Here is a 12,798-nt window from a genome sequence, read left to right as displayed (position 1 = left end):
CTTATATTAACGTATCATGTGGGAAAGCATTGTTTTTTAAGAGTTGGTAACAAGTGAATTAAAAAAAAAAGTGATTTAATTACTTTTCCGGACGAAAGTTTCTGCAGTTCTGAATATGAACCAATTCTTCGCTCTTAGCTTCTTTTTTTAAATCCATCTTGTAATTTACTCTACAACTCACTAACATTTTCTCTCAGAATTAGAAAATTTTATCATTTTTGTTATTTTTTTAAGGAATAACTTTCTATTTTTTTCTCAATTTTTATTTATAACATCTCTAAAATCATAAGATTATTTTTTATCATTTTTGTCACTCTCATCAGTGTTACCACATTTTTAAAAAATAAAGAGTATTTTAATTTTTATATTTAAAATTTTTCTCTATTTTTTTCTTCATTCCAACAACATTCATTTTTCTAGCTGCAGGAAGGGAAATCACTTAATAAATTTTCAAATTGTAGTTGAGACGGAATGAGATTCTCTCTCTATTCATCTATTTACACAATAAAATCTAATGAATTCTCCTTAAATATCTGTGCAAGTGAATTTTCTTACATTCTTTTCTAATTTTTTTGTGGTTTGTCACTCACGCATCTGAAGTGATATATTCTACAGTTAAATGTGAAAAATCGTGGCAAACAATTATTTTTTTATCACTTTAATGTGTTGATGTGTGACGACTTGAATAAGTCGTGCAGAAGTCGTAAAAAAGATCTTTACAGCTTCTGTAAATTGAGATGATTTTCATACATATTCTCTATCCTCAAGGGCTTTTTAATTTTTTTTGGTTGTTGAAATTTTGCCATTCTTTTTCCAAATGACTTTTTTTTTTAATTGTTCAATATTTTTAAAATATTGACAAACAATTGAGGATAAAAGTTAGTCTTACGGCGTTATCACACTTGCACATTAAAATTTTAATGTGATTCACATTAATTTTCGCTTGTGAGCGTCCAAATATGTTATTTGTGTCTTTGAGTCACTTAATATTTGGGGTTTTTCTATTTATTGATAAAGAAGTGGACTTGACCTGCAAAAATAAGTTTAAATTTACCTAAAGCATAAATATTTTTCACATTAAAAAATTAAAGAGAAAATCGCATTAATTTTTCGCATTAATGCTATAAATCAATTTATATCAAATTTTGCGGGCCAAGTCTACCTTTTTATCAACAAATAGATCAAATTTTGAATATAAAATGATTCAAACACATAAATTACACATTTGGACTCTCACCAGCGACAATTAATGTGAATCATATTAAAATTTTAATGTGCAAGTGTGATAACACAGTTAGGGAGTGCTTCAAACGAGAGCTGCTTTCTTTTTTTTTATCCAATAAACTTACTCAGGAAGTCCAATATTACTTTTCTGAAGAGTAAACGATTTTAAGAAAAGAAAGCCACGCTCATTTGAAGTCATACCTAATCTTCTATTAACAATTTCTATTAGATGCTCACGGGTTGGAAACGATAAGTTTATTGCTCATACTTTTCACGATAATGCGTAAGGCGTGTCATACCTCCATTCTTCACAAAAATATTATTCTAAATAAAATATTTTCATTGTTGTATATAAACTTTACTTTTGGCAGTTCATGTTTGACTTATAAGATAAAATGGAATGGAACACAATATCTCTTTAACGGCGTTATCACAATTGCACATTAAAATTTTAATGTGATTCACATTAATTGTCGCTTGTGAGCGTCCAAATATGTTATTTGTGTCTTTGAGTCACTTAATATTTGGGGTTTTTCTATTTATTGATAAAGAAGTGGACTTGGCCTGCAAAAATAAGTTTAAATTTACCTAAAGCGTAAATATTTTTCACATTAAAAAATTGAAGAGAAAATCGCATTAATTTTTCACATTATTGCTATAAATCAATTTATATCAAATTTTGCGGGCCAAGTCTACCTTTTTATCAACAAATAGATCAAATTTTGAATATAAAATTATTGAAATACACAAATTACACATTTGGACTCTCACCAGCGACAATTAATGTGAATCATATTAAAATTTTAATGTGAAAGTGTGATAACACAGTAAAACTTAAAAAGATGAATTTGGATTTGTCGAGTAGCTTATATTTAAATAAAGAATTATTAAATTTTCCCGTGGAATCATAGACATCAACTCTTTTACCATTTTTTTTTTCATCTAAAAATCTACATTGTGAGTCAATAGAATCACTAGTTTTTTTTTTGTGATAAATACAAATCAGGAGTATTTTATTATCACCCTGAAGGGTATTCTAGACGCGCCTGTTCTAATACTTTCGTCGGCACATACGACAAAGAATGGCAAGGAATATGGCCAGAAGGAGACTGAGACCTGCTGCGATGAGCAGCAACTTGAAGTAAGGTAAGTCCTCAGGTGGGGTTCTGTTGCAGATCTCTGGTGATTCGTCCGTGAGATGGGTGAGTGTCTTGAGGTGATCATCATAAATTCCCAAACGTATGAGATTCTCCTCGATATACTGAGCCACTTTTTCGAGATTCGTGAGAGTAACTGTGACATTTGGACAGTTCATGATACCATTGCATACTAAATGTTTGGGAATACAAACAGAAGTATCTCCCGGGCAACGGAAATCACAATCGCCACCCTGAAGCATTGATGTAGCAAGAGTACCATCGGCATTCCGTGGCAAATGGAACAATTCTGTCCATACAAGGCGAAAAGCATTACGTCCAGGTGTATTGTCTCCAATGTACTGAATAAGTACCGGTAGAGGTTCATTTTCATTGTCCAGAGCACCTAATTCTGCTGCAGACAGAATTGGAAGATCACGCGCCAAACTGGTATTGTCAGGACATATGATAAATCGTGGCTCTAGACGTCCTGCCAGGTACACTTCAATACGACCCTGATCGCAAGATCTCTCCGAGAAGCGAGCTTTATCTAAATGCAGCCACAGATCTCTCTGTGATGCCACCCGAAGCTCCCAAATGCACTTTTCGTGCTTGTGTTCACCTGATACAGGTAATCCAAGGGCATTCCTAAAGGGAAATACCAGCTCACCATCTGGAGACGGTCCTATCGTAATAGGACCACACAGAGGCCCATGGGCAAATTCATAATTTGCCTCAAACAGTGGATTGGTATTCTTAAAGTAGGATCCGGTCGCATGTTGACCTTGTACAATCATTTCCAGATTCATTTGGTCTCCGGATGATATTACCCGAACAGCTCGTGGTATATTATCACAGAAGCAAGCAAGGTGATTCTGTTGCTTATCGCGATCTTCCCACACCACAAGCTTGTCCACTCGCTCCTCATGGCACCGAGTGCAAGAATTCATATTGTAAGGCAGTTCCTGAAAGCAAAAAAAAATGTTAAAATTCCATAAAATAAGCATAGGGTGGAGTAACCACTTATCGCCATGTTTAGGAAAAAGAAGAATTAATTTTATTATAACTTTTGAACTCTTATTACAAGATAACTCAAATTTGACACATAACTGCTTAGATGTAATGGCTTATGATTTGTGAAAACAATAGTCCTAGAATTAAACGCTGAACTACTTAAAAAACTAATTTTAATCAATAATGCAAAAATAACCACTTTGTCGCCACTTTTCACCACTTTTCGCCAGTGTTGTAACAACTTCTCCCCACCCACTTGGAAAGGTTCAAACTCGATTATTTTAGGCAATGTTATAAAAAGAATACATTTTAGCATTTCTTTTTCTAATAATCACCTTATTATTACCGTGGTATCGCACTAGAGAATTTCACATTAAAATTTTAATGTGATTGACATTAATTGTTGCTAATATGTGTCCTAATGTACAATTTTCGTCAAGAGCTCTTAGAAATCGATTTATTTAGTGATAAAAAAAAGTGGACTCGAGTCACAAAAATTGGTTTAAATAGATTAGAATAGCATAAATACGATTGATAATTAATGAGCAAATTAATGAGAATTGAGCAAATTTATGAGCAAAATTTGCTCATTAAATTTTCATCAGGTACTACTTTATTGCATTTATTCGCATAGTTTTTGCGCCACAATTTTCTCACCAATTTATTCGTGATTAAATTGTGATAAAAAGTAGTGCAAATACCTACTAATTTATCGCTCACGAGATGGAGAAAGGACAAAAGAGATTGAAAAAGATCGGTGAAGAGGATAAGTAAGAAAAAAGCTAAACAAAAATGTGTTCGATCTGCATTTTATATTCCTTCATACAAAAAAAGTGGCAGCTGATCTGATGGTTTTGAGGCCGTTTGCGACAAATTGAGTCACCAATCGCCGGAACTCACACCTCAGTCGGGATTTGGGTGATATTGGCTCCCACATTTTCGTAGTATTCTTTTGAAGATAAACCCCTACGATTTGAAGCAGCTCTTTAAATTCCTCCGAAGTCATCCGGAGAAAATTATTATGTTAAAAAAAATCGTTCTCCTTATTCTCGCTTAATGAGTCCTTTTGCATGACATAAAAGTAGCGTACAGGAGGAAAACTTCCTCTTCTTCACTAAAATCGCACATTTTCGCTCAAACGACTGAAATGCTTCAAAAACAAAAACACTCATCTGACAACTCGTATGCCATCGTGACATTGAGCAATTCTAGCAATGTGTCCTGACTAAATCAGCGATTTCGAGTGATTCTAAAAGTTTTAATGAGCAACTTTTCACTTTAACTTTAATGTGAAATTTTCTAGTGTGATAACTCCGTTACTCACTTTAACTCTTTTCTCTCCTTTGGGACACTGGGTACCCATGGAAACAACAATTTTTTTAGACTATATAGAATCGATAAAAATCCGATTCTTCTGGATAATTACTAACTATAAGGATGTCCAAATCTAAGATTTTTTTTGCAGGATCCTAATTAACTCCTGAGCTTAGATATTTTTGGTCAAAAATCGTGAATTTTCGATTTTCTGCTTCCTTGCATTGTGACTTTTTTTTTGATATTTCTAGACCAGAATAAGGAAAAACCTTTCGGGGCCAAAAAGTATGATAACTAACAATTACAGATTGCATAAATTCGAAAAACAATTTTTTCCTAAATTTTCAAAAAAATTGTTCAAACTTTATGGGTACACTCGTCCAAAAAATCTAGAGGTTAAATGTAAGGTTATCCAGCCAATGTCCGCCATTTGCTTTTTGACACCAACCTTGAAACAAAATTCCAAGCGCGGGAACTACTTTTTTCCCAATATGGCCGATAATTTTGACATTTGGCAGCGAGGGAGAATACTTTCAAGGAAGTTTTTCCTATTCTTCCTGATTTCGGTGAATTCTGATTGTCCAGGAAGTGTCTTTTATGCTTTTGAGAAAGCTTAATGTGTCTGCAATAACATCATGTTGAGAGAAATGTGTTTTAAAGTGTTATTGTGTGAAATATTTTGAGGAATCTGTAGGAAAGCCGGAATTTGGTGTCTTCTTGACCACTTCCTGGACATCCCACAAGATACTGGTCAATAATTCACCTTGTTTTAGTTATCAACATTGTAAAGGAGTCACTTGACACTCAAAAATAATTCACAAAATTGATATTATTGACTTTTGGAAAATTCAAGTTTGTCTCCTTTTCGTTCTTTTGAGGACGAGAGTACCCATGAGTTTTCCAATTTTCCTGTGGCGGAGAAAATACTTTCTCTACAAAAGTATCATATTTGACCACTAAGACTTACAATAAAGTGAGTTTTACTGAAATTCGTTCGCTGGTTATGTTGTGGTCCGGAAAGAGTTAAACGATTTTTCTTCACTTTTATTTGAGAAATCAAATTATAGGTCTATTGCAGAAAGTAAACAATGCTGATTTGACAATTGACAATCTGCGAAGTGAAGTTAGCGTCGCCTATTTAAAAGAGATGGCGACAGATGGTAAAATCATTCCAAAATATTACCACTTTTCGCCATGCCTCATTTTTATATAAAAATAATATAAAATGAAATATTAATTAACTAAATACAATTTTTATGTATTCTACAAGTGTAATAAAATATTCAATTGACAATCTATTGATGCAAAAAGGTATTTTTGCTTGATAAAAATTTGATGACGCTTAGTATATTTGGTAAGAAATATTGGATTCGATGCACTTTCTTAAAGTATTGCTGTAAAAAATACTAAAAATCGTAATTATAAAACGAATTATTATTATTTTTCGACTCTATACGTAGCAGCAGTAAAAATACAAAGAACTTTGCGGCTCATTTATTTCACAAATCATAAATAAATAGCGATTTCATTATAAGTGGCGAAAAGTGGGGCACTGGCGAGAAGTGGTGATTCCACCCTAATTCTACTTATCGTAGATGAAATAAATTGATAAATTGCTTAATTTGGTACTTAATTTGTTTGGTAAGCATTAAATGTATTAAATAAATAAAAATAATCAACTGTGAATAAAGCACTTGGTCAGGTGATAAATACACATTGTGATATACAGCATGTACTTCTTAACTTCTTATACTTCTTCATAATTTTAAGAATCTCTCCAAAAAAATAGTAATCGCTCTATTCCAAAAAAAGTCGTACATTCTTTCATATAAAATGTACTAGCAAATGCACGACTTTTTTTTTGGGACGGAGGAAGTACAACAATTTTATGTTTTCTTTGCACTAACCTTGAAGGAAACTGCAGTAACTTCTACAACAACTCTTGCATAGAGTCTTTTGTCTGTGACGAATTTATATTGGCACCTGACGTCACTTCCGGCTGTTCTCTTGTAGATAAGGGTATTGAGTGGGGACCTGAGTTTACCCCTTGTAAGCTTCCACGCATAGAAAATCTCATCGCAGAGTGTATTTGGCACAGCATCTCCAAACTTTGTATTATTGAAGAAGTCATAATGTGCCCAGTAGTAGAGAGAACTCCCACTGTAGGATCCAGTGTGAGACTCGAAGCGTACATAAAGGGATCGTCCTGTGCTCACAAAGTCCACCTTTTCCATTGGTCTCGAAAAGGTATCACAGAAAGTCTTGATGATCCGTGCTGGATCTGGGCGTCCAGAGTCGTAAATGGTAAGAGATTCGGCGCAATCTCCATCGTACTTTCTAATGGCAGCCTCGATGCGATTAATACGGAAACTGAGTTTAAAAAAAAGACTAATTATATAAATTGTCTTACTGCAATTTGGCCATAGTTTTTATTCTACTATATTAATAATAATAATTAATGATAGTGGCACAACGTTCTATAGAGGAACTTAGGCCTTCGCGCAAGGGAAGTTCGGAACATCCATTATTTTTTATAGCTGTGATTCCTTCTAATACCTATTTCTTATACACTATACAGGGATGAGGTTGTCAGTCCCATGCCCCGTAGAATCAAGTGCACTGAAGCTCACTGGATGCCATTCGAACACATTTAACGCCAGAAAAATTTCTGGTGACCTAAAGTGGATTCGAACCCGGGACACTGGCAACATAGAGCGAGTGCTCTACCACTTGCCCCATTGAGTGCCCTAGTAAAAAAAGTTTTCCTACTCTAGTAGAAAAAGTTTTCTATTTGTAATGCAGTTTGTTAAAAATTTATCAACATTTTCTACCATTTAAAAAGTCAAAAGCTTTTGTTTATCCAAGGAAGGAACACCCTATTGACAAATTTCTTTTTAAACAGCATAACAAACTATTTTTTCCATAATGTTCGGCAAAAAGTAAAGAAAAGAAGAAGTTAATTTTATATTAGAGACTGACAAGAACTCTTGTTGAAAGCTTATTATTTCATTTGCTTCTTCAACAATCCAACCAACTTTTGCCAAAATTCTACAAACGATTGACAAGATTGATCAGCAATTGATCCAAGCTTTTGTAATGCCTTGACAGCCTTTCTTTTCTTTTCTTTAGTGATATTTTTTATTCGTTTTTTTATTTATATTGTACTGTCCCCTCCCTGGCTTATACAACCTGAGAAGGAGCATTTCCACCGTTTGGCTCCGGAGTAGGTTGGGCACCAACGCTAAGACGGCGGTGGACGCATAAGCCTCTGTTATTATGCCTCTAAGAGACGCAAAGTTTCAAAGGCAGTTTGGTTTAAATAAATAAATAAATAAATAAATAAAAAATTATAATGTTTTATTTCTCGTCCACATCTAATCGACTAAAATTTAATAAATTCAATTAATGTAATAAAACCTTCAATAAGTTAGTAGAAAGATTTTTTTTTATTAACTCTCTAACTAAATTAAATTAGAAAATTCTTGATAATATCTTACATTTCACCTAAAAAAGGTAAAGAGCATAATATACGAGTTTTGAATTACTCAGAGCTGCATAGAAAGTAGTTGAGGAGCTTTTCCTTTTTTTTGCATTGAATACAATTCAACTATATTATGTTCAAATGTGAAAGCACTGTGAGCTTCTTATTAACTTACAAAAACGTAAAATTGAGTACACAATTCTTTAGAGGACGAAATGTGCAAGGGATGGAAGTACTATCGAATTGTTAATTAAATTTCTCTTTTAAAAGTTTAGTTTTCTGACATTCTATCTAAATTTTGACCTTATTTTATAGCATTTTCAGCTTGGCAATTTATTTCCTTGAATTTCACATACTAGAGACTCAACTAACACAGAGATTGAGTAAATTCATTTCTTTATCGAAAACAGAGCATATCGTTTTTCATTCATATACTGTCCTATCTTTACAAAAGTTTTAGTGCACTTCTAAAGAGCTTCTTTGGCAAAAATCAGTTCAATGGATAAGAATATGGTTCAAAAGATGTTTTATATGAAGGAGAATGAGTTAGGAGAAAAAGTGATGAAAAATTTTATGAGATTACTCGAGCACATTTCAATGTTTCAGTGATACTTGAGCAAAAGAAGAAAAAAAAGAAATTCAAGGGGTAAATCAATTGGAAATTTCATTGACCAGGGTTTTAATTTATCGAATTTTACAAAAATTTTCTAAAAGATTCTTGTTTTTGCGAATTTTTTTCAAAGTTTCACAGTTTTCGTAAAACGTCAATTGTAATATCTGAAAATATTTCTAGAACAATTATCAAGAATTTTTCCATATGAGTCACCCCTTGAAGAAATTTCATCGAGAAGTTTTACCGAATAAGCGTATATTTCTTAAGAGGAGATGATGGAAAAGTCTTGGGATAATCCTTCATTGATTTTATATCTTCCTTTTTTTCGCCTCTTCCCTTCAAACAAGAGCATAAATCCACAATTTCCACCCATGGATCCCTTTTATAACTTATATGAGAAACCATAAAAATTTGATGACTCTCCAAATACAATCAACATTGGAGGCTTAGGCGTTGGGAGGAGCCCTTTTTTGGAATTAAAGGAGAAAAACGCATTGCAAATTACCTGGGAAAGTAGAGTCGAACTACTTCACCCTCGTTGCCTTGGATGTGGTAGTTGCATGAGGTGTTAGGTGGATACCAATGTGCTACACTAAGAAAGATCCCTTCGGATGCGCTTGTAGCTCGAAGAGCATCTGAACTCAGAAGCCAGTCACATGCACCACTTTTCACACCGGCTGTTTCCACATGACCTGGCCAGTTGCCCACGTTAAAATGGAATCCCGTATTGAGCAAAGGACCAGCTGGAGATGTTACAAATTCCACGTACATGTGCTGAGAAGTTCCTAGATATTGAAAGACACAGAATATTAGATAAAGAATCGTTCACCAAACTTTTCTATAATTAAGTATTTCCTTACCAATGATGCTAAATGGAAATTTTCCCATACCACAGAAACGCCCAATGAGCGAGGCATGTTCATCGCGTCCATCATAGACGGCTAACCAATCGAACGGACAGTGTTCAACTCCAGACCCTATTTCACGCATTGGACACGTCATGATATTCTCACACCTGCAGATACAAAACGATTGATAGAAGGGATTTGTGGCTGGACTAGCATGGATTAATTCATCAGGCATCATTTTTAATATGCAGCCACCAAAAACACACCATAGAGGTTAATGTCAGGTGGTCAGAGGAACAAAAACCCAATGTGTGGGTAAATATTGATCTCTCTGGTGTGGTAACATAGCACAAACTTTGATATTTATCCTATGATGAACAGTGGACGAAATACAACCAATGTCCCTTTTAGGATCACAGGGATATTGCATAACTAAAGGGGCATGTGATGTGAAACTGTCCCAAGGGAATTGGTTCAATGATTTTGCCATTTCTGTCTCATTATTGGTAATAAACGAAGATAGAAAATGAGGAATAAGGGAAGATTTGTGGGAAATTTTCATACTCATCATAAGGGTAAAATTATTAAACATTATGAGAATCCTTGTAAAGATGATATCAAAATTACACATTAAAATTTTAATGTGTTTCACATTAATTATCACTAAAGAATATTCAAATTTGTAATTTGTGTTTTTCAATCCCTTAAAAATTTTTAAGTTTGACTCATGCCCCTGGCAAGTTGTCTGAAATTTGAAGCCACTTTCTCATACTTCGATTTAAATTTATATGGGAATTTTTTTGCACTCTCGACCGTTACACTAAATAACAAAAAAGTGAGAAATTTTTCCGTGTTATAAGATACCTTTCCTTATGAAGGGATAAATATACTAAATTTTTGTTTAAATAATTTTTTTCCTCTGAGCACAGTGAGCTGAGTCCGAGATCAATTTAGGAATTGGCTTCAAATAGCTCCATATAAAAAAATGGCAAAAAACAAATGGTCAGTAAAAAGTCAAAAGTGGTCAGCAGAAAATCAAATTTGATCAACAAATAATTCGAAATAATCAGCAAAAATTTTCAATTTTGTCAGTAAAAAGTTAAATTTGGTCAGTAAAAACTTCGAATTGATCAGTAGATATATTCGAGTTGATCAGTAAAAAATTAAAAATTAATCAGCAAAAAATTAAAAATAGTAAAAAGAAAATATGGTCAGTAAAAAATTAAAAATGAGCAGTAAAAATATTCGAGTTGATCAGTAAAAAATTAAAAATGAGCAGCAAAAAAAATATAAAAAGCAGTAAAAAATTAAAAATGAGAAGTAAAAAATAAAAAGTGGTCAGCAAAAAATTAAAAATGATCAGTATAAATATTCGTATTGATCAGTGAAATATTAAAAAGTGGTCAGTAAAAAATTAAAAAGGCGCAGTAAAAAATAAAAAGTGGTCAGCAAAAAATAAAAAGTGGTCAGCAAAAAATTAAAAGTGATCAGTGAAAAATAAAATATGGTCAGTAAAAAACAAAAATCGGTCAGTAACAAATTAAAAACGAGCAGTAAAAAATCAAAATTGGTAAGTGAAAAATTAAAAGTGGTCAGTAAAAAATAAAAATTGGTCAGTAAAAAATTAAAAGTGAACAGTAAAAAATTAAATGTGGTCAGTAAAAAATTAAAAGTGGTCAGTAAAAAATTAAAAGTGATCAGCAAAAAATAAAAAGTGGTCAGTAAAAAATAAAAAGTTATCAGCAAAAAATTAAAAGTGATCACCAAAAAATAAAATATTGTCAGTAAAAAAATTAAAAATGAGCAGTAAAAAATAAAATTTGATCAGTAGAAAATCTAAAGTGGTCACTAGAAAATAAAAAATTTTTTGCTGACCACTTTTTATTTTTTACTGACCACTTTTTATTTTTTGCTGACCACTTTTGATTTTCTACTGATCAAATTTTATTTTTTACTGCTCATTTTTAATTTTTTACTGACCATATTTTATTTTTCACTGATCACTTTTTAATTTTTTGCTGACCACTTTTTATTTTTTACTGCTCATTTTTAATTTTTTGCTGTTTTTTTTTAAAATATTTTTACTGATCATTTTTAATTTTTTGCTGACCAAATTCAATATTTTTACTGCTCATTTTAAATTTTTTACTGACCACTTTTTGTTTTTTACTGACCACTTTTTGTTTTTTACTGATTATCTTTTACTTTTTACTGATCATGTTTAATTTTTTGCTGACCACTTTTCATTTTTTACTGACCGCTTTTAATAAAGTACTGCTCTTTTTTTAATTTTTTACTGATCTTTCTAAACTTTTTGCTGACCTTTTTTTATTTTTTACTGACCATTTTTTTATTTTTTACTGATCATCTCGAATTTTTTGCTGACCAAATTTGACTTTTTACTGCTCGTTTATTCAATGCCTAAAAAAATTAACTTGCCACATGCTTGGTTTGACCTTATTGATTAAAAGGTGGATTAGACCGCAAAAATTAGTTTAAAATTCATTTACATAGCATATATATATATATATGGTTTTGCTATAAAATTAATTAGAATCGTGTTGATTAATTTTGATATTATGCTAATTGAATTTAAGGGGCACTCAACGGGTCAAGTTGTAGAGCACGCGCTCTATGATGCAAGTGTCCCGGGTTCGAATCCTGATCAGCAGGAATTTTTCTAAAGATGTTCGAATGGCATCCCGTGAGTTTCACTGCATTTGATTTCACGGGGCATGGGACTGACAACCTCATCCCTGTTTTAAGGAAAAATAATAATGGATGTCCCGAACTTCCTTTTAGGTAAGGCCTAAGTTCTCTATGGAACGTCGTGCCACCATTATTATCATTCTTATTTTATAATGAATTTACACCAATTTAAGAGGGCCAAGACCAACTTTTGATCAATAGATCAAACTGTCAAACTCTAAAATATTAAGTCATTTTAGGACAAATTACATATTTTTTAGCGACAATTAACGTGAATATGCAAGTTGGTACCACCTTGCGTAACAGTAATTTATCTCAAAAATACATTATAATAAAATCATCCGCATAAATTTACTGAAAAAAAAATAAAATAAAAGATCCTTTATCATAATTATGACAAAAGGGACAGATAATCCTAACCGGCTTATGTAGGTGAGATTCTTAACGTGAGCTAACTCG

At 32.5% G+C, this 12,798-nt stretch overlaps 1 protein-coding gene across 1 annotated transcript in view; it reads right to left on the bottom strand.

Annotated features, from left to right (window-relative positions):
* Positions 1 to 215: 215 nt before the first annotated feature.
* Positions 216 to 12,798, bottom strand: part of LOC129803755 (uncharacterized) — a 129,498-nt gene continuing 116,915 nt past the window's right edge. Inside the window, exons 6-9 of the mRNA XM_055850536.1 lie at positions 9,643 to 9,797; positions 9,288 to 9,567; positions 6,596 to 7,058; positions 216 to 3,325 (exon numbers count right to left, since the gene is read on the bottom strand). Coding sequence (XP_055706511.1) covers positions 2,276 to 3,325; positions 6,596 to 7,058; positions 9,288 to 9,567; positions 9,643 to 9,797 — 1,948 coding nt within the window. The 3' untranslated portion in view covers positions 216 to 2,275. The remainder of the gene's footprint in view (positions 3,326 to 6,595; positions 7,059 to 9,287; positions 9,568 to 9,642; positions 9,798 to 12,798) is intronic.

Source organism: Phlebotomus papatasi, chromosome 2, assembly GCF_024763615.1.
Source record: "Phlebotomus papatasi isolate M1 chromosome 2, Ppap_2.1, whole genome shotgun sequence".
In the NCBI taxonomy this organism is placed as follows: domain Eukaryota; kingdom Metazoa; phylum Arthropoda; class Insecta; order Diptera; family Psychodidae; genus Phlebotomus; species Phlebotomus papatasi.
Note: the sequence above shows the minus strand (reverse complement) of the source record. Positions and strands in the feature narration are given on the sequence as shown.